Consider the following 24607-nt stretch of genomic DNA (forward strand, 5'->3'; position numbering starts at 1 on the left):
CACTCAGTTGCTAAGTTTAACTTAATGGAAACCTTTTAGTCAGCACTCATATAGTTGCTTGTTATTCTCTTAATACCATTACAACTGTTTTACATTCCATACCGAGTGGGGTGGCGCAGTGGTTAGACACTGGACTCGCATTCGGGAGGACGACGATTCAATCCCGCGTCCGGCCATCCTGATTTAGGTTTTCCGTGATTTCCTCAAATCACTCCAGGCAAATACCGGGATGGTTCCTCTGAAAGGGCACGGCCGACTTCCTTCCCTAATCCGATGAGACCGATGACCACGCTGTCTGGTCTCCTTCCCCAAACCAACCAACCAACCATATCTTCAACATGTCAAAGCTTTCATAAGCCACAAACTAATACACATTCCCAGTCAGTGAATCCTATAAGTAATCACACACTTTGTGTTACATTTGTTAATACATTTTCTTCACTTTAGGTGTTTAAACAGTTACATGTGCATTTTATTTTATTACAAACATTTTTCCTGCATTCACTGCCTATTGCAAATTGCCATTATTACTTCCAAACTAATTTAATTTAGTGACGGAGAGAATGGAGAAGTCTGCCCTGCAGCATAAGTGTTGTGTTTGGTCAAACTGCTGGTGGTTAGCAAATTATGTGATAACAGTTCTTTTAATGCTAAATATTATTTAATACAGCCAGTAGTCAGCACTTCACATTGTCACCACTGTGATGTACACTAAGTAAATAAATGTAATTTATTCTGAATAAGTGTATAGAAAGAAACCTTTGATGTTTGACTTCACCATTCTCAATCAATTGCTGGAAACAATCAAAGTTTGTGAAGTACCTAAAAATATTTATTCAGACTGCTTAAAAGTGAAATGATCACATAAAACTAACTACAGGAATGGTAGATGTAATATATAAGAAATTATCAGCCTTGATTGCGGTAATGAAACCAACCTATACCTAGGTTTCAGCCCAAATAATTGAGCCTTCTTCAGAAGACATACCTGAATCTACAATTTGTCTAAGAGGGCATGGTCTGGAAATAAAACTAGACCATGCCTTCTTTGACAAATTATAGATTCAGGTATATCTCCTGAAGGAGGCTCAATTGTTTCGGCTGAAACCTAGGTAAAGGTTGGTTTCATTACCGCAGTTGAGGCTGATAGTTTGTTATATATTAGATTATCATGATTGCTGTCTGGGCTGCAATGTTGAAAGTACAAAAATGGTAGATGTGATTGAGATATGTTGAAGGAATCCTAAGGAAAGGTAATTCATCCCCACAAAAGAGAGCTTATAAAATCCTCATTCAGCCACTTCTTGAGTATTACTCATCAGTTTGGGAGTGTTATTGTGTAGGATTAACTGCAAAGACAGAAAAGATTCAAAGTACTGCTGTGCATTTCGTAACAGTTGCATTTAGTCTGTGCAAAAGCATCATGGAGAGGTTTGCTGCTAAAATTTAGAGTACACATTTCAGGAAGAGTCAAGGAACACATCACTTCGTACCACTAATGTCACATGAAATGACCATGACAGTGAAATGAGAAAAAAAAATTGCTGGTACAGTGGCTTACTGACAGTTGTTCTAGCTGCCCATTATTCATGAATGGAGCAGGAGGAAGTGAAAATCATAATGGTACATGATGTATCATCCCTCTAGACACTAAAAGTTGGCTTGCACAGTTGAATGTAATCTATATACTTGCAGTTGAATATGTTCAAATTTTTACTCTTTCTTGACTGTTTGTACACAAATTCCCTAATTGTAATTATCTGTGGATTATTATTAAATTGGCATGGTATGCTCCCTTTTTTTTTTCCAGAGCGGTAAATGCGGGGAAATCAACGTGGAATGAAGACCAGGCATTCCTAGAAAGACGAGAGCTGCGCAGGGCAGGAGAGTCCTCAAAAGCCTTAGCCACATCATCTATTGGAAATGAGATGTCCCTGCCCTACGTATATTTCGGCTTGTTTGATGGCCATGCTGGGTTTGGAGCATCAGTAGCTGCAGCAAATCAGCTACATCATCTGTTATACGTAAGTTTTATTTTGCCGAGAGGTTAGGTGTCTGAACTTGTGTTACTTATTTTTAATCTCTAAAATAATTTAGATTTTAAAAAGTTTAAAAGTATTTGTGCTAACTGCTGATTTGTGTAAATTTTGTGTGGTACTTTTTTATTTTGTTTGATCTTGGTGGTAGTAGCTGTGAAAAAGTTTGTGAGCAACTTTTCCATATAGTGGTAAAGCTGCAGAATGAAATGCAGCCTCATGACATTTTTGGTGAAATACGAGGGTTGGAACTTTAGTAGTGGCAACAATTTATTTACAGCTCGTACAAAATAGATACGTGTTTCAAAGTTTTACTGACCTTCAGAGTAGTCACCAGCATTGTGTATAACCCATTGCCAGTGATGTGGAAGTCGTAGGATGCTCTTAGCAGTGCCAGTTGTGTTGACAGTTTGAACGGCGCGTTCTGTTGACTGACGAATTTGTAGCAGTTCTGAGGTGAATGCCATGAATTGTTTCCTTCAGTTTAGAAATTGAGTTGAACTTACGAGGGCTTAAGTCAGGCGAGTGCAGTAGGTGGTATAACACTTAGCAGCCCCATCAGTCAGACAAATCAGTAACAGCTTGCATTGTACGTGCTTGAGCATTGTCCTGCAAAATGATGGGCAGGTCCTGCAGGAAGTGTCATCACTTCTGTCTCTCAGCTGCTCGTTTCTGGAACACAACCTATGACCAGCCGAGAGACAGAAGTGATGACACTTTCTGCAGGACCTGACCCTCATTTTGCAGGACAATGCTCAAGCACGTACAGTGCAAGCTGTTACCGATTTGTTTGACTGATGGGGTTGCTAAGTGCTATACCACCTACTGCACTTCCCTGACTTAAGCCCTTGTGAGTTCAACTCAATTTCTAAACTAAAGGAAACACTTCACAGCATTAATTTCAGAACTGCTAAAAATTCGTCAGGCAATAGACCGCGCCGCTCGAAGTGTCAACACAACTGGCACTGCTAAGAGTATCCTACGACTTCCACATCACTGGCAATGGGTTATACACAATGCTGGTGTCTACTTTGGAGGTCAGTAAAACTTGGAAACCCATATCTATTTTGTATGAGCTGTAAATAAATAGTTGCCACTATTAAAGTTCCAATCCTCGTATTTTCTACTAGATAAAAAATAATCAGAATTTTTTTGACAACAACATAATAAAAGTGACTAGTGACTGGTTGTGATGGTATATTAATACCTAAAATTAAATTGAAACTTCCTGGCAGATTAAAACTGTGTGCCCGACCAAGACTCGAACTCGGGACCTTTGCCTTTCGCGGGCAAGTGCTCTACCAACTGAGCTACCGAAGCACGACTCACGCCCGGTACTCACAGCTTTACTTCTGCCAGTACCTCGTCTCCTACCTTCCAAACTTTACAGAAGCTCTCCTGCGAACCTTGCAGAACTAGCACTCCTGAAAGAAAGGATATTGCGGAGACATGGCTTAGCCACAGCCTGGGGGATGTTTCCAGAATGAGATTTTCACTCTGCAGCGGAGTGTGCGCTGATATGAAACTTCCTGGCAGATTAAAACTGTGTGCCCGACCGAGACTCGAACTCGGGACCTTTGCCTTTCGCGGGCAAGTGCTCTACCAACTGAGCTAGGAGTAGGAAGGTAGGAGACGAGGTACTGGCAGAAGTAAAGCTATGAGTACCGGGTGTGAGTCGTGCTTCGGTAGCTCAGTTGGTAGAGCACTTGCCCGCGAAAGGCAAAGGTCCCGAGTTCGAGTCTCGGTCGGGCACACAGTTTTAATCTGCCAGGAAGTTTCATATCAGCTACACTCCGCTGCAGAGTGAAAATCTCATTCTGGAAACATCCCCCAGGCTGTGGCTAAGCCATGTCTCCACAATATCCTTTCTTTCAGGAGTGCTAGTTCTGCAAGGTTCGCAGGAGAGCTTCTGTAAAGTTTGGAAGGTAGGAGACGAGGTACTGGCAGAAGTAAAGCTGTGAGTACCGGGCGTGAGTCGTGCTTCGGTAGCTCAGTAGGTAGAGCACTTGCCCGCGAAAGGCAAAGGTCCCGAGTTCGAGTCTCGGTCGGGCACACAGTTTTAATCTGCCAGGAAGTTTCATATCAGCGCACACTCCGCTGCAGAGTGAAAATCTCATTCTAAAATTAAATTGTTTCACTACCCCAAGATCTATTATGATAAAGTGCCATTGTTTCAAAATTTTCAGGGAATTTTCTTGCAAAATTACATGAGAAAGCAAATATAATTTCTTACATAGATATGGATTGTGTAAAAATAATGGCTGTTGTGATGCAGAAATAACAACTGGCCGCTTATTATAGTTGTAGCTTGCAGAACAGTAAGTTACTTTTTCTGTTACTTAAGGGAAAGAGGAATAAAGGTAAAAGTGTTGGAGGGTGCAAGGCTAGCCAGAATCTCAGGTCAAAATATACCTACTTATTGATACATACTAATGTTATACAGCCAAATGAGAGGGTGTAACATCAAAAGAAGTTAATTATCTAAGTCTTTAGTACTGAATATTGGTGAAGTGATTATGATACATGAGATAACTATGAAGAAATAATTCGTCAGAGAGGGGATAAATAACGAAGACAGCTGCTAAACGAAAAACATAACATTTCGGCATATGTATTGGGTAGGGGCCGTCCGCACACTAACCTCGATGTGTTTGTTGGTAACACCTCTCGCAAACAGTCATGGGAAGTTTAGGTGGTGGAACAGCTGATTTTCATAGCCAGTCATGTAATGATATTTTTCATTTCAGTTGTGGGAAACTACTAAGTGTTTAATGATACAACCCCCCTCAACATACTAGGTTTAGAGTGTGATCAGACTGAATTTTTGGAGAGAAACACTTCATAAGCTAGGACACATACACACAAATATGTAATAAATAACTTAAGACTGACTTCATTTTCTTCTCTCTGTTTACTTGTGTCTACAGTCCTCTGTGTGTATGGGAGGGAGGGGAAGTAAGCAAGTAAACAGAAAGTAATGGAAAATCAAACTATCAATTTCCAGGCTAACATAGACCTCCAGCTACGTTACAGATATGAGTCTTTTACCTCGACCATAATTTAACTGTAACATTTGTTGGCTTCGCCAACTTGCAATCAAATTGTCACCTTTCATCCTAACCTAGACCTTGGTCTACACTACAGATCAGTCTGTCACTGCAACATAGATTATGCTAAATATTTTTTATTCCAGTCTTTGATCACAATATCAATTCCTTTGATGATGACCGGTTTCAGTCAGTAATGACCATCTTCCGATCTACAATATAAAAATATATACACCTAGTGGGAAGTCTGTCTTTCAACACAATACAACATTACATATCACAATATACTATCATATAACCAGGGAAATACACAGATAAAATATGGTAAAGTGTATCTCTTCTACACAACATCCTAATGTGGTAAGGCCATAATGGCATCGTTAAAACATATAAATATACTCAGCATGGCATCGTCTCATAGATCTAAAATATGGTGTAAAATAGGCCACATCGTCCACACAGTCATTTTGCAACTGGCTACTGAAGTGCAGTAGCTGCCAGAAATCTGTTTGCCTACATCCTTCATAGATGTCGCTACTGTGGGCTTAGATGTAGTCATCATTTACGTAAGAAACATAATCTAATAAAAACACGTTAGGTAAAATACATGTAGCAGACTTTTAAATATCGATAACTGTTATAGAAACCAAATGTGACTCAGTAAAAGACGAATACAGTTACCCATATAAAATTATTAAAAGGAAATATATAAAGATAATAGGTCTGACACTTTGTTGGTGAATTTATGGTCAAAAATAAAATATACATAATACATTGTCTGTAGCAACCTATAGAAAGATAAGACGTCTATATGACTAAATAACTGAAGAAAAGACAGATCAATGATCAGCACCCTCTGTTGGGTTGGCCACCCAGATGTTACATAGGCATGCAGTGATTATAAGAACTTAACCACTAAAGGGCTTTTCAGACATTGTTATATGTCTCCCACAGAAAACCTTTATACAACATATTAATAGTCAATAAATAAAATTATATAGTGTGGCCATACAATCCATGAATAGGTAGGATATAATCAGTTACAGGATTAGAGCGATGAATGTATGGAAGTAAGGCAAATGCATACTGTTCTCAACATAAACCACCAAACAAGGCTAGGTATAAATACATGAGGCATTAAATGATTATCGTAGTATGTTATCAAACAAAGCAAAATAGTCGTTGGGCACAAAATCACTTTGTCCATTGAGTACCCTAGTGGGCTCATGCTTTTTGGCCTTGTAAATCTCCAACAAGTCGAGAGCGCGACCCTTCTCTGCCCTGTGTAGAATACGCATACAAGATTAGTACTGCAGAATACACAAAGCCCTGTGTAGAATACGCATACAAGATTAGTACTGCAGAATACACAAAATTAATAGAACTTTTAGAATTTGCATTAACTTATAACTATTTTACCTTCAGTGGCAAAATATATCAACAAAAAGATGCTCTTGGGATGGGTAACAGTTTGGCTGGTAAGTTAGCAGACATTTTTATGAACGACTTAGAATGTAAGTTCTTTGCTAAGTTACCACGACTGAAAGGCAAGACATATATATTATAAACGTAATGTCGATGACATCTTGTTACTGTTAGAGGGGGCAAGAACGAGGTTACCCCATTTGCTCAAGCCGTAGACAGCATGCACCAAAAAATAGTGTTTACTACAGAAATGGAAGAAATTTGCTCCATTAACTATTTAGACCTTATTATTAAGAAGTTTGGTAACAGACATCAATTTTCGATTTTCAGAAAGCCTACATGTACAGACACTATTATCGGTGTCAGTTTATGGCATCCGCCATGATTTAAAAGGGCCTTTTTCACCTCTATGATCCACCGACTCTTTCGATTACCATTGGCCAACAATGAAACATGCTAAGAACTTAGTATATTAATGCAAATTGCAGTAGCCAACGGTTTGTCAGCAAATGATGTTACACACCCATACAATAGGATAAATAAACAGAAAGTAAATAGTAGGCAGACCCGCAATCATCCAGAAAAAAGAAATAATAAAGAAAACATGAAAACTATTCCAATGAAATTTTACGGAAAAATGTCCCAACAAATAGAAAAGTGTTTCAGTAAATCTAAGGTTAGATGTAGTTTTCAAGTTAACAACACTCTGAAACTCCATGTAAAACATAATTTGAGTAATGATTCTGATGAATTTGATGGTTCTGGGGTTTACAAGATCGTTTGTAGTAGTTGTGGCAAATTTTATATTGGTTAAACTGGCCGTTCTTTTAAAATAAGATTCAGGGAGCATTTTCAGGCACGTAACAAAACTGCATTGGGAATGCATTTGGCAGAAACTGGCCACACTGTAGGCAATATTGAGAGTTGTATGTGTATTCTACACAGGGCAGAGAAGGGTCATGCTCTCGACTTGTTGGAGATTCAAAAGGCCAAAAAGCATGATCCCACTAGGGTACTCAATGGACAAAGTGATTTTGTGCCAAATGGCTGCTTTGCTTTGTTTGATAACAAACTACGATAACCATTTAATGCCTTGCGTATTTATACCCAGCCTTGCTTGGTGATTTATGTTGAGAACAGTATGCATAGGTAATTTATAGGTCGATACAGGCAATGTATTACGTATATTTTATTTTTGATCGTAAATTCACCATAAAAGTGTCAGACCTATTATCTTTATATATTTCCTTTTAATAATTTTATATGGGTAACTGTATTCGTCTTTTACTGTGTCACATTTGGGTTCTGTAACAGTTATCGATATTTAAAAGTCTGCTACATGTATTTACCTAATGTGTTTTTATCAGATTATGTTTCTTACATAAATGATGACTACATCTAAGCTCACAGTAGCAAGGGTGTAGGGAAACAGATTTCTGGTAACTACTGCACTTCAGTAGCCAGTTGCAAAATGACTGTGTGGACGATGTGGCCTCTTCTACACCATATTTTAGATCTATGTGACGATGCCATGCTGAGTATATTTATATGTTTTAACGATGCCATTATGGCCTTACCACACTAGGACATGGTGTAAAAGAGGTCCACTTTACCATATTTTATCTGTATATTTCCCTGGTTATATGATAGTATTGTGATATGTAATGTTGTGTTGTGTTGAAAGACAGACTGCCCACTAGGTGTATATATTTTTATATTGTAGATCGGAAGATGGTCATTACTGACTGAAACCGGTCATCTTCAAAGGAATTGATATTGTGATCAAAGACTGGAATAAAAAACATTTGACATTAATGGATCACTGTTCATATTCGCAACTATGTCACAGCTGATGATAGATTATGCTTTTGAGAAAAAGAAAAAGAAAAAAAAACATAGATAATAGTTCAACACAGACATTGTAAGAGTGTTGCATAAATCAATAAAATAAGCTCTTGTATGCAACAAAAGGGGAAAATAGAAAAAGAGCAGTCCACATAAGGTGAGTAATCTATATCATTTTGTCACTACAACAAAGATCTGTATATTTCAGACAAACTGTAACACCGATAAATACACATGCCTGTATATATATATATATATATATATTCCATGTCGATTTTCCTGCATTGACAACTCTGGGAAAGGAAAAAAAAGGGAACATACCATGCCAATTTAATAATAATCCACAGATTATTACAATTAGGGAATTTGTGTACAAACAGTTAAAGAAAGAGTAAAAATTTGAACATATTCAACTGCATGTATATAGATTACATTTAACTGCACGAGCCAACTTTTGGAACCACAATAAACTATTAACACCAATCCTAACTCTAAAGAACATGACAAAATTGAAATAGTTAAGCAAGTTAAGATATTTAAAAGAATTAAGGATCCAGAGAAGATGGTATAATTGCAGAATTACTAAAATCAGCTGGCCTAACACTACACAAGAGATCACTCAACTAATAGGACGTATCTGGCAATCTGAAAAAATACCTGAGGACTGGAAAACTGCCCTAATACCTCCATTGCATAAAAAAAGGGGATAGAACCAATGTTAATAATTACCGAGGAATCTCTCTCCCCCCAGTCACATACAGAATTCTCACGCAATGTTTACTTGATTGAGCCCAAGAACAGTTAGAACCTAAAATTGGTGAATACCAAGCAGACTTTAGACCTTATAGATCTTGTCCGGAACAAATTCTTAATTTAAAACTAATCCTTAGGCACCAAAGGATTTCTGGAAACAATATTGAATGTACAGTCTTGGACATAAAAACTGACTGCCAGCTGGCACCCACAGAGACTAAGTCCGAGTCGTTCACTTAAGGTGGGCAACATAACCAACAGACCCTGACAAAACTAGGTCCGGCAATCTGCACAATCTGGCAACACTGTAAAATGTGGAAGTGGCGGGAGGAAGTGTTGTCTACTTCAGATATGTTGTGTTGTGTGAGCCCCTGGTGTAGTGGTAATCGTCATGCATTCTAAACTTACAGTCACGTGTTCGTGTTGAACTGTATTTTTCTTTTCTTTTCTTTTTTTTTCTTTTTTTTTCCATGTTTCGGCCCTCATCTAAAGTTATGAGTCTGATTGAACATCGAAGCTAATTCGTTTCACATTCTACCCACCAATAATTACAAATATTTCCAGAAACAATTCCTCAGGACAGCTTCTGGCTGTGTCGCAATCAGAATAGCTTACGCTCAAGCGTTTCCTTGTGCTGCAGTGGCTACCAGCCACTGGCCAGATGCCACCCACCACCCGCAATCAGGTGCCGCCCATGTGAATGTGGCATGCACTGTCCTTGTATGTCCCTACTGTCATTTTCGAATATAAAGTTCTAGTTATCATCTCGCAGTGAAGCATTGGATTTTGCATACTTGAAAATCATGAACTACAGTTAAGCGTTGTAAAATTGGGTTGCAGGTGGTAAAAGGTGTAACATCTTCAACACAACATTTACTTTTTGTGTAATAGGGGGGTGAATGCAGAGGAGGCAGCTCGAAAGATTTGAATTGTGTGTGGAACAACTGCTTTTGTTTCAACAAAAATTGTTCTGGCATGAATGATTTTCCACATTAAAGATATTTCAGCTACTGATATAAGTGATGGATTACCATTTAACCATCATGTGACATTTGCATTCAACAGGAAAGCTTCAAAAGTCTGGTGTAGTAGTAGTCCATGCTCTAATTCAAAACAACAAAAATCAACGGAGTGACTGTTATTGCAGTTTTGCTTGAACGTCATCAGGTCACTCATTGAACATTCCTATGTAATACTGTTACTGGTGACGAGTTATGATGCCTTTATCATCATCTTCCTAAGAAGAAATGAAAGACTGAGCCGTCCCAAAAGACGTAAACTTGAGCAGAGAGTAGTGTGAACATAATATTTTCTATCTGAAAGCTCCAAGAGTGTGTTTTGCTTTTCCCCAAGGGTGTGTCCATCACAGCTGGAATTTGTTGTCAACAATTGAGACAAAACTACATCACGTGTGCTACTGCATGATAACGCACTCTGTTGATTTGAGAAACAAAACTTTCCAAGAGATTGTTAGGGAAGTCATCTTTCGGGCACTTATATTGATAGGAAAGTCATATCTCAGGTACTTATCCCTCTGATTGTATACTTGTAAACTTTTGCCTTTCCCACTCTTGATCAGTCAACTGTCAAGGCAGTTCATTTCTAGATGAAAATGCTCTTGAAGCTACACTGGTGTTATGACACTGTTAGAACCAGTAGGTTTCTGCAGGCGTAGAATTTGTTAACTACTTTAGCATTGTCAGATTGTTTTAGATGTTGTGAAAGAATATACTGTTGCTGATTAACTTCTCTTTTTTGATTACTCTTGTGTTCAATAAACTAATGGAAAATGCAATTAAAATACTCACTGTACTAATCCAAATTAGATTCAACTTACTACAGAAACATCATGATGGCAGTCTACCTTGTCTGTAAGACGAATGTGCCTATTTTAACATGAAATAGTAGGATATTACTGACTTTTGACTTTGAAAAGGTCTGTATTTACTTCATGTCCTGTATTATACTCAAGTATTATGTAAATATGGCAGTTCATAGCTACAATTATGTATTTACAACAACAAGAAATATGTCGACAGAAAACAAAAGTGGCATAATGACTTTTGCAGTACCATTAGGTTTTCGCTCTGACACTAAGGGGTACTGAAAGTAGCAAGACGAAGTTTGCTCGAGCATTGTTTTATGATTCCCTTATTTAGCTTCTATCTGCCTGCTACAAAAGAATTAAAATTATTGCCTTCTGTGAGTCTCAAAAGGCAAACGAAAGCAGCCTGCACCTGGTAGGCAAGCACGTTACCTCGGAGTTAGTGAAGATGTGCGGCGTCTGTGTCTACTTATTGACCCAGTAGGGCCCAGTAGCCGCTACGACAGATAACTCACGACATAAGGGCCGAGACTAAGTGGTATTTCCTGTGTGAAAAAAATTTCGTGTACTCTAAAGTATTAACTGATATACTTATATCACATCTCAAGAGAAAATCACTCATGTTTTTCAATTGAAATGACACAATAATATCAAGTGAATTTAGCAGGATAGTTCTGTGCCATCAAGGAAGTAACTCGTCGGTCACAGTTACCAAACATATTCTGCATTGTTGCCAAGTTTCAGTTATACTACCAGGAAGGATACCAGCTGATGTGTTCTGTGAGTGACCCCGGAAGTGACTATAGCTTCGTCGCAAAGTTGTGGGTGGCAAGGGCCGGAACATCCTCATTATATGTCAGTGAGTCTTATTCGCATTTCTGTAACTAGGTTTAGGGGCTTGAGTGTAATTACTTGTAATACATCAATATACTGTGTGCAAACGAAATGTCATAAATGAATAACTGTGACAATTATTTGTGTATTACTGTCTTAATCGGACCAAGGCCTTGAAAGCATATTCACCAGACACAATTAACAATTTTGGAGCTTCTCCAGTGGTTGAGTTGGCAACGTATCTTTGCTATACAATATTATTATTGAGATCACTGTCATTGGCACACCGGCCAGAAGACATTCATGAACGACTTCTTGTTGTCAGCTTTTCTGACGGATATTCTGCCGTTGCTCGAAACGTGAAGACGTAAATGTGAATTCGAATATTCTACATGGCGAATATGTGATGTTTCTATTCTTCCAGCTCTAACATTCGAAAAATAGTTACAATAAGTGGCAGAAAAGTGCCTGTGAACCTACAATTACTAATGCAGTCATAATTATTGGAATCTGATAAACTCCATCTGTCATCTGATAATTGTGAAAAAACTACTTTTTCATCAGCACAGCACCACAGTATGAACTCAAGGGTTTCCTAGGATTCCTATACTTAATTTCATTTTGATAGTTTTCAATGAGAGTACAGGAGGAGCAAAACCATCTGACTTGAAATATAATTTTCTAGCAGGATTTGAATCTTTGGCTACAGTTGCAGTAGCACATCCAGTGAGGTACCAAGAATGCTGTAGTATAGGCTAGGGTAGAAAGAAGCAGGTTTCCCACAAAGTAAATGATGAGAGACACTGTAATTAACATATAAAGTAACCATCTCACAAATGTAAATTTTCCAAATCGCTATCATCTATCATGTATTAAACATCAATTGTTCAGAAAATTACAACTATATCCAGTCAAATGAGTAGGTTAATGCAGCTCCAGTCTGTCACTATCACTGAGTTGTCAAACATTTTCCGAATAGCACTTAAGACAGAAATATGTGTGTGTGTGTGTGTGTGTGTGTGTGTGTGTGTGTGTGTGTGTGTGTGTTCTTTTGGACATGTATGAAAGAACAGACACAAGAATCGAAACAGACAGCCTTGTTAATCAAAGGAGGAATATTAGACATTTTAGCAGGTGGTAGTCTAGAAGAATTCCATATAATTGTGTCCGCTTTTTATTGAGTACAGAGATGTCTGAAATAACAGACACCACACATACATGCATGTACAGGGTGTTTCAAGAGTAATAGTAGACATTTTAGCAGGTGGGAGTATAGACAAATTGCATAAAAAATTCCATATAAATGTGTCCTCTTTTTATTGAGTACAGAGATACAGCTGTTAGTATGTAACCCTAACAAACTCGAATCAAAGGCAAATGGCGTTCAAAGATGATTTTCAAAAATTCCCCCACCAACTTCCATGCACTTTTGACTTGTCTTGATAACACCACGTGTAGCTCTTCCGAGATCTTCTTTGTGTTCTTTTATGAGAGCTGCACTATTCATAATCCGAATGATCAAATCAACTCATGGGTTTACTTTTTCTTTGTAGCCTTCACCTTTCAACCATTTCCACAGGCAAAAATCCAAAGAGATAAGGTCCGGGGACCTTGGTGGCCAAGAAAAGTGCCCACATCTACTGATCCATTTTCCAGGAAATGTTAGGTTTGCATGATGTGTCACCTGACGACTAGAATGTGCAGGATCCCTATCATACTGAAGGAACATATGCATTCTTGTAGACAAAGGAACCTCTTCCAGTAATACTGGAAACTCATTTTCAAGGAAGTGTAGACAACAGGGTCCTGTAAGGACCAGTAAATGAAATGAAAATGCATTGAACACAGCTATATATACTCAATAAAAATTGGACATATGTTATATGTCATTTTTCTGCAATTTGTTTATACTACCACCGCCTACAATAGTTACTATTCCTCCTGAAGCATCTTGTATAATTATTCAGGTCTCGATGGGCCAGAGTATCTGTGAGCGAGTGGAATAATGGACAGGGAAGGGGGCGTACCGCATATGTGGTATGCAGGAAAGATGAGAATTTATGTCTGATGAGGAACGTGTGTAGATAGGTCCTGCAGGAAGGTTGGCTGTTGTCCCGATAGTGCAATGGTCAGCACTTCTGCCTAGCAAGCAGGAGGTCCAGGTTCGAACCCTGGTTGGACACGAATTTTCACCCAATGCCGTTGCTGTATTTCAACGCCCTGTGACAGTGTGGATGTCTGTCCTTTAATATTTAAGATACAATTGGTTTTTGAGCCAATACAGGTGATTTGTGAACATTTATCTGACCATCAATGAAACGGGACTTCAGTGGCATCCATTCCCTAGTCATTGCTTTGTGATGGCGCTAACCCATGTCATATACATGCCAATCAGATTGCAATGCATATTTAGTCAAATAACGAATGGCCAGTATACAAATATTTGTGAATAGTAGAAGCAGGATTGCAGTGAACTGATCACTTAACCAAGTGCAACAAAAGAGTACTTGGGTAGTGACTCATTTCAGCTGCATAGCTGACAGTAATATTTCTCATGCCATGTACTGCAGAATTAATGTAATACCCACACGATGATCTCTGTATTGACACTTTATCATTAGCAGCTCGTGAATGGAGTACTAAGTTCATTAAATCAGATTACTCAAGCTGATGCCAAATAAAGAGAAGCGACGACGCCACCACACTATCTTTACTTAGGTAGTCGGTGCTAGATTTTGTGCCCCACCATTAACGTTACTGTAAGCAGTTGGACAGCATAACACCAGCACATCCACTGACAACCTGTACCATCCCCCCAGGGGGTCCACAACTCTTTTGTGGATACGTGCGTGGCGAGCACGGGGCCCCGAGCTATTGCAGCCTTCCTTCTTTCCAGGGCTGCATTTCCTTCCCCTTCCCCTCCTTTCCTCTCCTTGCTCCTTCCCCCTCGCCCTCTCCTCTCCCTCTCTTGGTGTCCTTTCTTATGTTGGCCCCTGCTATCCTCCTGGTAATGTTGGTTTTGCAATTTAGCTTTGTTGCGTAATCACCTCCTCCTTTTGGCACTCCCTGGTCCCCCTCTGGGGTTTGACCTCCATTACTAAATTTCTTTTCCGTAGTGTGAGCCATTTGGGGAAGAGCACCTTACCTAGTGTCTCTGACGTGTGCCCTCCTAGTTCATTCCACCTTTCCTTTCACGTCGTCGTCTGATGCTAGGGTGCATAGCCAGCACGGTAGCCAGCCCGTGTGGTGGGGTTGCTATGTACCCTTTTGGTTGAGCCCCCTGAACACACAGGGATCACACTTCTCCTCATGCAAGCCTTGGAGTGGTTGCTCGTCATCCTGGAGCCCTGGAGCATCGGAACTCCTGGCAATGGCCACCGTGCCAGACAGCCCTTGCTGTGGCTGGGTGGCGCCCGTGAGGAGAGCCGCTGATCGGAGTGGGTGGTATCAGGGCGGACGCTATGGAAATGAAATGCATACGGGTCCAGAACTGCGGCCATTCTTCTGCGGCCGTCTCTCTGCGTGGAACTGGTTCTTCTAGTGCTGCTTCTCCTGCCCCTTCGGCCTTCCCTTCCATGGCTACCCTCGGGGAAGAGGATCAGGCCCGTTGGCTAGGGGCAAAGCCTTTCCCCCACTATCTGGTTTGCACCAGGACTGATGGGGATACTTTCACCAATACCAAACCTTTATTCTTTGTGGAACACATTGAAGACAAGTTTGGCGAAGTGGACTCGCTGAGCAAGATGTGGTCGGGTTCGTTGCTGATCAAAACTGCTTCAGCTGCCCAGTCTGCGGCCCTTCGTGTCTGTACCCATCTTGGCACAATTCCTGTGTCCATTACCCCCCACCAGTCTCTAAATATGGTTCAAGGTGTGATTTTTCACAGGGACCTCATCCTTCAAACTGATGAGGAACTTCGGGACAATCTCAGATGGCGGGGTGTTCACTTTGTTCGGCATGTTCAGAAGGGTCCTAAGGATAATCACGTTGATACTGGTGTCTTTATCCTGGCCTTTGAAGGGGATACCCTCCCTGAGAAAGTAAAGATCATGGTTTATCGATGTGATGTGAAGCCGTACATCCCACCTCCTATGAGGTGTTTTAAGTGCTTTCATTTTGGACACGTGTCATCCCGCTGTTCGCAGGCCCCTCTCTGTGGTGATTGTGGACGTTCACTCCATGAGTGGAGTTGCTGTGTTCCCCCTCCTGTGTGTGTTAATTGTCATGGCAATCATTCTCCACGTTCACCAGATTGCCCAGTATATAAGAAGGAAAAGAAGATACAGGAGACTAAGTCTCTTGATCGTTTAACCTACACAGAGGCTCATAAGAAGTACACACGTCTTCGCCTTGTGTCCATGATGTCTAGTTATGCTTTAGTTACATCTTCACCCCTTCCTTACCCAAATCCCGGACCCCTCTCCTCCCCCCCTCCCCTGCGGCTCCCACACCTTCTCCTCTGGGTGCTGCTCCCCCTCCCCAGCCGGAGAAGTGTCCCACTCCTTCGGCGTCTGCTGGTCAAGGGCACCCCTCCCGGGATGCCCCTTCCTGGCACCTTCCAGGCCAAAGGTCTGCTGCCACGCGACGACCGCGAGAACCACAGTCTGTCGGCCCCCAGGTCGCCCGATCTCTTTCTGTTCTCGATCTTCCTGCGGCTGGCTTCTTTATGCCACACAGCCCTCCTCGTTCTCAACCAGGAAAGAAGAAGAAACATAAGTCCCGGGACAAAGAGCCTCTGGTGTCACCAGCTTCACCGCCAGATTCTGACCTGTCGTTCATGGATGTCGCCCCCTCCTTGTCGGTGACGGGTGGTGACCTGGCGGTATGACTGGCTTTAGCCTGTTCAACCCCCATTTAAATCATCATTTTGTGGTTATCCAATGGAATTGTAATGGATACTACCGTCACCTTCCGGAATTGAAATCCCTTATTTCGTCTTACTCTGCAGCTTGTGTGGTTCTACAGGAATCTCATTTTACTGATGATTACTCACCAACCCTCTGTGGGTTCCGTGTTTTCTGTCAAAATTTGGTCGGACCCCTGTGGGCTTCTGGTGGCGTTTGTACGCTGGTCCATACAGACATTGCTAGCACGTGAATTCCTCTTCAAACTACATTGGAAGCAGTTTCTGTTAGGGTCCACCTGGACTCTGAGGTCATGGTTTGCAATCTTTATCTCCCTCCTGAGAGGACTCTTACACCTGTTGCCTTAACTGCCCTTCTTCAGCAACTTCCTCCTCCCTTCCTCCTTCTCAGGGATTTTAATGCTCATCATCCCTTGTGGGGCAGTGCATTTCCATTTAGACGAATTCTTCTCTTAGATCAGTTTATTACAGACCACGACTTGTGCCTTCTTAATGATGGCTCCCCTACTCATTTCAATGCCGGTCATGGTACCTTTTCTGCCATTGATCTTTCTCTTTCTTCTCTCTCTCCTCCCTTCACTACACTGGTCACCACACGACGACCTTTTGATAGTGACCATTTCCTGTTGGTTCTCTCTCTCCCTTCCCGCTCTCCGATAGACAGGTTACCTCGTTGGTCTTTCCAACGCGCTGATTGGCCTCTATACACTGCACAGGTCGTGTTTTCTCTCTCTTTGTCGGGTCGTATTGATGACGTCCTACGTGACATGTCTGACGCGATTGTTCGCGCTGCTAGCCTTGCTGTACCGCGCTCTTCTGGACCATTTCGTCGCCGGCAAGTCCCGTGGTGGAGTATGGCCATTGCCATTGCCATCGCCATCCGTGATCGCCGTTGAGCTTTGCGACACCTTAAGAGGCACCCATCCATCGCCAGCCTTATTACCTTTAAGCACCTTCGCGCTAAAGCCCGTTATTTAATCAAACAGAGCAAACAGATGTGTTGGGAACGGTTTGTTTCTTCCCTCGGTTCTACTGTCCCTATGTCACGGGTATGGGCTACACTTCGCTCTCTTCAAGGTTGCCATCGGCAGTCCACCCTCCCAGGCCTTCACGTCACAGATGGCCTTTGTACGGACCCGTTGATTCTCGGGGAACATCTTGCGACCCATTTTGCAATGGCATCAGCATCAGCCTCCTATCCGGCTGCTTTCCTTCACCGGAAACAGCGGGCCGAAGCTTCCGCCTTATGTTTTACCCCTTGTCAGTCAGAATCTTACAACGAACCTTTTACTGAATGGGAATTTCTTTCTGCACTTTCTTCTTCTCATGATACTGCCCCTGGCCCAGACTCCATTCATAACCAACTGCTTCAACATCTTAGTGCTCCACAACGGCAACATCATCTCCGGGTGTTTAATCGTATCTGGCTCCAGGGTGACTTCCCTTCTCAGTGGAGGGATAGCATTGTGGTTCCTGTCCTTAAGCCTGGTAAGAACCCTCTATTTGTTGACAGCTATTGGCTAATTAGTCTGACTAATGTTGTTTGTAATTTACTTGAATGGATGGTAGCCCGTCGGTTCAATTCGGTCCTCGAATCTCGGGATCTATTGTCCCCTTACCAGTGTGGCTACCGAGAGGGACGGTCTCCGATCGGTCATTTACTTCGCTTGGAATCCGCAGTTTGGCAGGCTTTTTCCCAGCGCCGCCATTTGGTTGCAGTATTTTTTGACCTTCGCAAGGCCTATGACACAGCCTGGCGCCATCACATCTTACTTACACTTCATCAGCGGGGTCTTCGGGGCCCACTCCCAATTTTTATCTGCCAGTTCCTGTTCCATCGGTCATTCAGGGTTCATGTTGGTACTGTTTTTAGTTCTCCACGGACCCAGGAGACAGGCATCCCACAGGGTTCTGTCTTGAGTGTACTTCTTTTCTTCATTACTATCAATGGACTTGTGGCCTCTGTCAGTCCTTTGGTCGCCCCTGCCTTGTATGTGGATGATTTCTGCATTTGGGTTAGTTCCTCTTCGATGGCCTCTGCAGAGTGGCAGCTCCAGGTAGCTATACGGCGTGCCTGTGCATGGACCCTCTCACACGGGTTTCAATTATCTGCTGTAAAATTGAGAGTGGTCCACTTCTGTCACCGTACTACGATCCACCCTGATCCAGAGCTCTATCTTGATGCACAACGATTGACTGTGGTCCCACAGTTTCATTTCCTGGGTCTTCTTTTCTACAACAAGCTCACTTGGCTGCTCCATATCAGACTTCTGAAGGTACGATCTTTCCGTAAACTCAATGTCCTTCGCTTCCTTGCCCACTCCTCTTGGGGTGCGGACCGCTCCCTCCTTCTCCGTCTTTATCGTGCTCTAGTTCTGTCTCACTTGGACTATGGTTGTCAAGTTTATGGCTCGGCTGCTCCTTCCACACTGCACATACTGGATCCAGTCCACCATCGTGGTATCCATTTGGCCACTGGTGCCTTCCCTACTAGCCCTGTTGATAGTCTCCTGGTTGAAGCTGGGATCTCCCCCCCCCCCCCCCCCCCTTTCTGTTCGGCGGTCCCAGCTTCTGGTGTCTTATGCACTCGCTGTCCATTCCTCTCCTACTCATCCTTCCTATTCTATCCTGTTCCCAGACCGTGGACGTCGCCCACCCGATTCCCGCCCTCGAGCGGGTTTACCGGTTGGGGTCCGCCTTCCGTCTCTTTGCTGTGATTTTCAGCTTCCTTCTTTGTCCTGTCTTCCTTGCTCCCTCCCCTCCACACCCTCTTGGTTAGTTCCTCGGCCTCGAATTCGGATGGATCTTCGCCGAGGTCTGAAAGATTCCATCCCCCCCGATGGTGTTCCGTTTCTTTCTCCGCCGAATTTTATGGGAGGTTCGGGATGCTTTTGTTTTTTACACTGATGGCTCTAAATCTGCTGATCATGTGGGGTATGCCTTCACATCCTCTGTTGGAACGGAAAATCATCTGCTGCCACCTACATGTGGGGTGTTTACAGCAGAATTGACGGAAATTTCCCAGGCCCTTACCTTTATTAAACAACCGCGTTTTGCTATGTACGGACTCAATGAGTGGCCTTCTGGGTATTGATCTGTGTTTTTCGCGCCATCCATTGATCTCTGCCATCCATGACCATCTCGCTGATATTCACCGTGCTGCTTGTTCCGTTGACTTCCTTTGGGTCCCTGGCCATGTTGGTATCCCAGGTAATGAGCTCGCTGATTGTTTGGCTGGGGGAGCTGTCACTTACCCCCCGTTTTCTGTAACCCCTCCTGCAGCTGATTTACGGCTTCACATCAAATCCCAGTTCGCACAATCATGGGCCAACTCTTGGAGGCTACTCCCCTGTCTAATAAACTTCGTGCGATTAAGGTAACACCAGGCCCGTGGCGTTCTTCCTTTTGCCTCTCCTGAAAGGACTCAATCACACTGTGTCGTCTCCGCATTGGCCATACCAGGTTGACCCATGGTTTTATTTTGCATGATGAGCCACTCCCACTTTGTGGTTGTGGAGCCTTCCAGTCAGTAGCCCACATTTTGGTTGAATGCCCCCTTCTTTTGGCTCTGCGTGCTCAGTACAGATTCCCCCGCACTTTACCTTTGATGTTGGCTGACGATTCCCGGATGGTCTCCCTGGTTCTCGGTTTCCTCCGGGAAAGTGGTTTTTATTCTCAGTTTTAAGGTTTTTAATCTCTCTCAGGTGTTGGGGCAGGGCAGTGAGTGTTGGTGTTTTTCTCTCTCTCTCTCTTTTTTTTTTTTTTTATTAAAGGATTGGTTAGTCTCCTTTTCCCATACGTACTTCTACATTCTAGCGGTTGCACCTTTTAAGCCGCAGGTGGTCTTGCCTCTGCTGCTTCAGCATAGCGTTGGGTTCGTTCTCTTGCTGACTTCCCTCATATTGTTTTTACCATTGACAACATGACTGCCCTTTTACATTTTTAGCCTTTTGCCTTTTATTGTTCTGACTTTTCTGAGATGTCGCACTAGCGGAATGGACCACATTTGAAACAAGGGACTGATGACCTTGCTGTTTGGTCCCTTAAACCCCAACCAACCAATTTGTACCATTATCATCACACAGTTGTTACTCACAGTGATTACAAGTTGCTGATGTTTGTCAAGAATAGCGAAAAGTGCCTCATGAATGTGAAGTTCCATTTGCATTACGCAGAGAATGGAGAGAATACTAAATAACAGTAAAAGGTTACCCAGCGAAGGGAAGAGTCCACATATTGTCTCAAGTTCTTGCAGTTTGATATTAATGTAGTTCCTGATGGTTTCACACTAACGGGTTCTTCTGGCTATTGGAATATTCATATGGGAACACTCAACTATCTTAATAACACCTCATTTTGGATTGAATATGACTCAGGAAGCGACATTAATTTGACGTTTCAGTCTGTCTCCTGATGACTTACTGAATGAAGTCTGAAGAGCACTCACAGTTATGTTACCTGCTCCTGTCTGTGATGCAGCGCCAAGGGTAACCACAGCCACGGTCTCCGAGCTGATAGTCCATGCTGCTGCAAACGTTGTCGAACTGTTTGTGCAGATGGTTGTTGTCTTGCAAACGTCCCCATCTGTTGACTCAGGGATCGAGACGTCGCTGCACAATCCGCTACAGCCATGTGGATAAGCTGCCTGTCATGTCAACTGCTAGTGATACAAGGCCGTTGAGACCCAGCACGGCGTTCCATATTACCCTCCTGAACCCACTGATTCCATATTCTGCTAACAGTCATTGGATCTCGAACAACGCGAGCAGCAATGTCGCGACATGATAAACCTCAATCGCGATAGGCTACAATCCCACATTTATCAAAGTCGGAAACGTGCTGGTACGTATTTCTCCTCCTTACACGAGGCATCACGACAATGTTTCACCAGGCGATGCTGGTCAACTGCTGTTTGGGTATGAGAAATCTTTTGAAAACTTTCCTCATGTCAGCACGTTGTAGATGTCGCCACTGGCGCCAACCTTGTGTGAAAACTCTGAAAAGCTAATCATTTGCATATCACAGCATCTTCTTCCTGTCGGTTAAATTTCGCATCTGTAGCACGTCATCTTCATGGTGTATCAATTTTAATGGCCGGTAGTGTATTTCCTTGTGTGTTACCACTGCGTGTGTGAGAGCTCTCCAGTTAATTTTTTTGTGTTGGATAAATTACTTTGTGAAAAGGTTCCTATTTTATTGGGATTCGAATAGAGTGGACATTTCATCACTGGTTAATATTCTGATGACTAATGACATGACACCCGTTCCAATTACTCCATGGCACCTGTGAGTAGAATCTCATTTTGGTTACTATAAGAACATTAAGGCGGTGATGTCCGTTCGCTGCAGTCAGAGCCAAGATGATTTGTTTATGGCAAAGCATCTGCTGCAGTGTCCACGCTCAGACAACATATAGAAATCACGGTGGCAATGTGCACTGCTAATCGCTGCACTTGTTGCGAGCTGCGACAAGCGTGCACTGTCTCTGCTAATGATATTATGGAGTTAACACATCTTACTTAATGTAATATGCAAGACATGGGTTGGGTAAAAATTCAGTTTTTAGCAATTAGCTATTGCATTAAAATACTTTACAATTATCTTTGATGCAATATTTATTGTTGCTTGTCTCTCTAATGTTAATAGTATTGATTCAGATTGTGCGTGGACACGAGAAAACACACACACACACACACACACACACACACACACACACACACACACACACACACACACACAGAGAGAGAGAGAGAGAGAGAGAGAGAGAGTCATTGTTTCCAGTGATAGTGACAACTGCTGTGTGTTGTACAAATTCTAGCTGTGCGGGGCACACCTTTGGGGAAAAATTCATAGTGAAAAACACTTTTGAGCACTCGCTCCACACACAGTTCAAACCTTTCGAGCTGCCGCCTCTGCATTCATCCCTGTATCATACAAAAAGTAAATGTTGTGTTGAAGATGTTACACCTTTTACCACCTGCGACCCAATTTTACGACGCTTAACTGTAGTTCATGATTTTCAAGTATGCAAAATCCAATGCTTAACTGCAAGATGATAACTAGTACTTTAAATTCGAAAATGACAGTTCAGACATACACTGACAGCGTCACGCTGCATTCGCCTGGGCGGTGCCCGATTTCAGGTGGCAAGTGGTGGCCGGTAGCTGCTGCAGTAAGAGGAAACACTTGAGCGTAAGCTATTCTGATCGCGGCACAGCCACAAGCTGTCCTGTGGAATTGTTTCTGGAAGTATTTGTTATTACTGGTGAGTAGAATGTGGAACGAATTATCTTTGATGTTCAATCAATCTCATAACTTTAGATGAGGGCCAAAATGTGGAAAAAAAAAAGAAAAGAAATATGGTTGGATGCAAACACGTGACTGTAAGTTTAGAATGCATGACAATTACTACTAGACCACGTGCTCACACACCACGAGAACATCTTGGAAGTAGACAACACTTCCTCCTGCCACTTCTCCATCTTACAGTGTTGCTAGAATGTGCATATATCAAGGGCGATCGGTTTTATTGGCCATCTTAAGTGAACAATTCAGACGTAGTCTCTGTGGCCGCCAGCTGGCGGTCAGTTTTTATATCTAAGACTGTACATTTGTGGATTTTAAAAAGGCCTATGACTCAGTCAATCGTGAATCTCTTTTTTCCAGATTTTAAAGGAGCAAGGGCTAGATAATAAAACTCTAACACTGATTAAGGAAATGTTAACAACACTAGCTCAAAAGTTAAATTCATGGGAGAAATTTCTGAACCATTTGATATAAAGACTGGTGTTAGACAGGAAGATGGATTCTCCTCATTAATGTTTAACTGTGTTCTGGAAAAGGTAATTACAGAATGACGAGAGCAAAAGTCAAGTAAAAATGTAGAGCAATCAATCAAGTTAGGCAGAAGTAATATTAGAATAGATTGACTTGCTTTTCCATATGATTGGGAAATTTTAACTAAGGATATTACCACAGCTCAAAAACAAATTGAAATTCTTAAAGGAGTCGTGGAAAAAGTAGGACTACAAATATTATTCGAAAAAACAGAATATATGATATTCAACAAACAAGCACCAACATCTTTGAACACAAAATATGGAAAAATAAAAAAAAAAGGTTTCTCAGTTTAAATACTTTGTGGAAATCATACAAGAAAACGGTCTGGAAAAAGCTACCAACAAAGATCAACAGTCAAAAAATGGCAGTTGCATTCAGATTAACACAAAATATTATTCTAAAAAATCAGTTTCTAAATTTAGTAAACTTAGGCATTACAGCACTGTAATCAAACCTGAATATCTTTATGGAGCAGACACATTAATTTTAAGTAGAAAGAGGGATATTGAAGAAATTCAAAAGAAAGATTATTAGGAAAATATTAGCCCCCAAAATTACTGATGGAGAAACTTACAGGCTGAGAAGTGATAAGGAAATAGAAGAATACGCAGACATATATGGTGACATGAGAAAACTAAGACTTAAATTTTATGGGCACATTAAAAGAATCGCACCCACTAGGTTGATAAAACAAATAGCAGAATTCTACAAAAACGGAAGTACGACCAAAACTGATCCAGTTAAATGGATTGCTGCGATTAAGGAGGATCTTAAAGTAGCTGGTATAACTCAGGCAGACATTACAGACAGAAAAACATTTGGGCAAAAGATATTTGCTAGGAAAGTTGGTCAGAGGGAAATTAGAAAAGAGACTGGAACACCATGGTCTAATGAAAGAAAGAAACTTCATTCTGAAAGGATGAAACAAATTTGGACCGAAAAAAGTAACATTGATGGATTGCACCTTGCATAGTCCTATTGGGCCCATACGTGAACAATAATGGTAATAATAATAATAATAATAATAATAATAATAATAATCAGACATTTTGTGTACTGTAAATAACTTGTGGGAAACTTGTTGGTATATCAGATTATTTTGTCAACTGTATAAAAAGAAACACACATGAGAAATAAC

The 24607-nt window shown here is 41.7% G+C and overlaps 1 protein-coding gene and 1 non-coding gene across 3 annotated transcripts in view; both read left to right on the forward strand.

Annotated features, from left to right (window-relative positions):
• LOC126184666 (protein phosphatase 1H) overlaps positions 1–24607 on the forward strand; it is a 182454-nt gene that overhangs the window by 32168 nt on the left and 125679 nt on the right. For both annotated transcript variants that reach the window (XM_049927147.1, XM_049927148.1), the window contains exon 2: positions 1811–2024. In XM_049927147.1, coding sequence (XP_049783104.1) covers positions 1811–2024 — 214 coding nt within the window. The remainder of the gene's footprint in view (positions 1–1810; positions 2025–24607) is intronic.
• Positions 13876–13948, forward strand: Trnaa-agc (transfer RNA alanine (anticodon AGC)). The gene has a single exon. It is a non-coding gene; the product is annotated as a tRNA-Ala (tRNA).

Source organism: Schistocerca cancellata, chromosome 4 (genome assembly GCF_023864275.1).
Source record: "Schistocerca cancellata isolate TAMUIC-IGC-003103 chromosome 4, iqSchCanc2.1, whole genome shotgun sequence".
Lineage (NCBI taxonomy): Eukaryota > Metazoa > Arthropoda > Insecta > Orthoptera > Acrididae > Schistocerca > Schistocerca cancellata.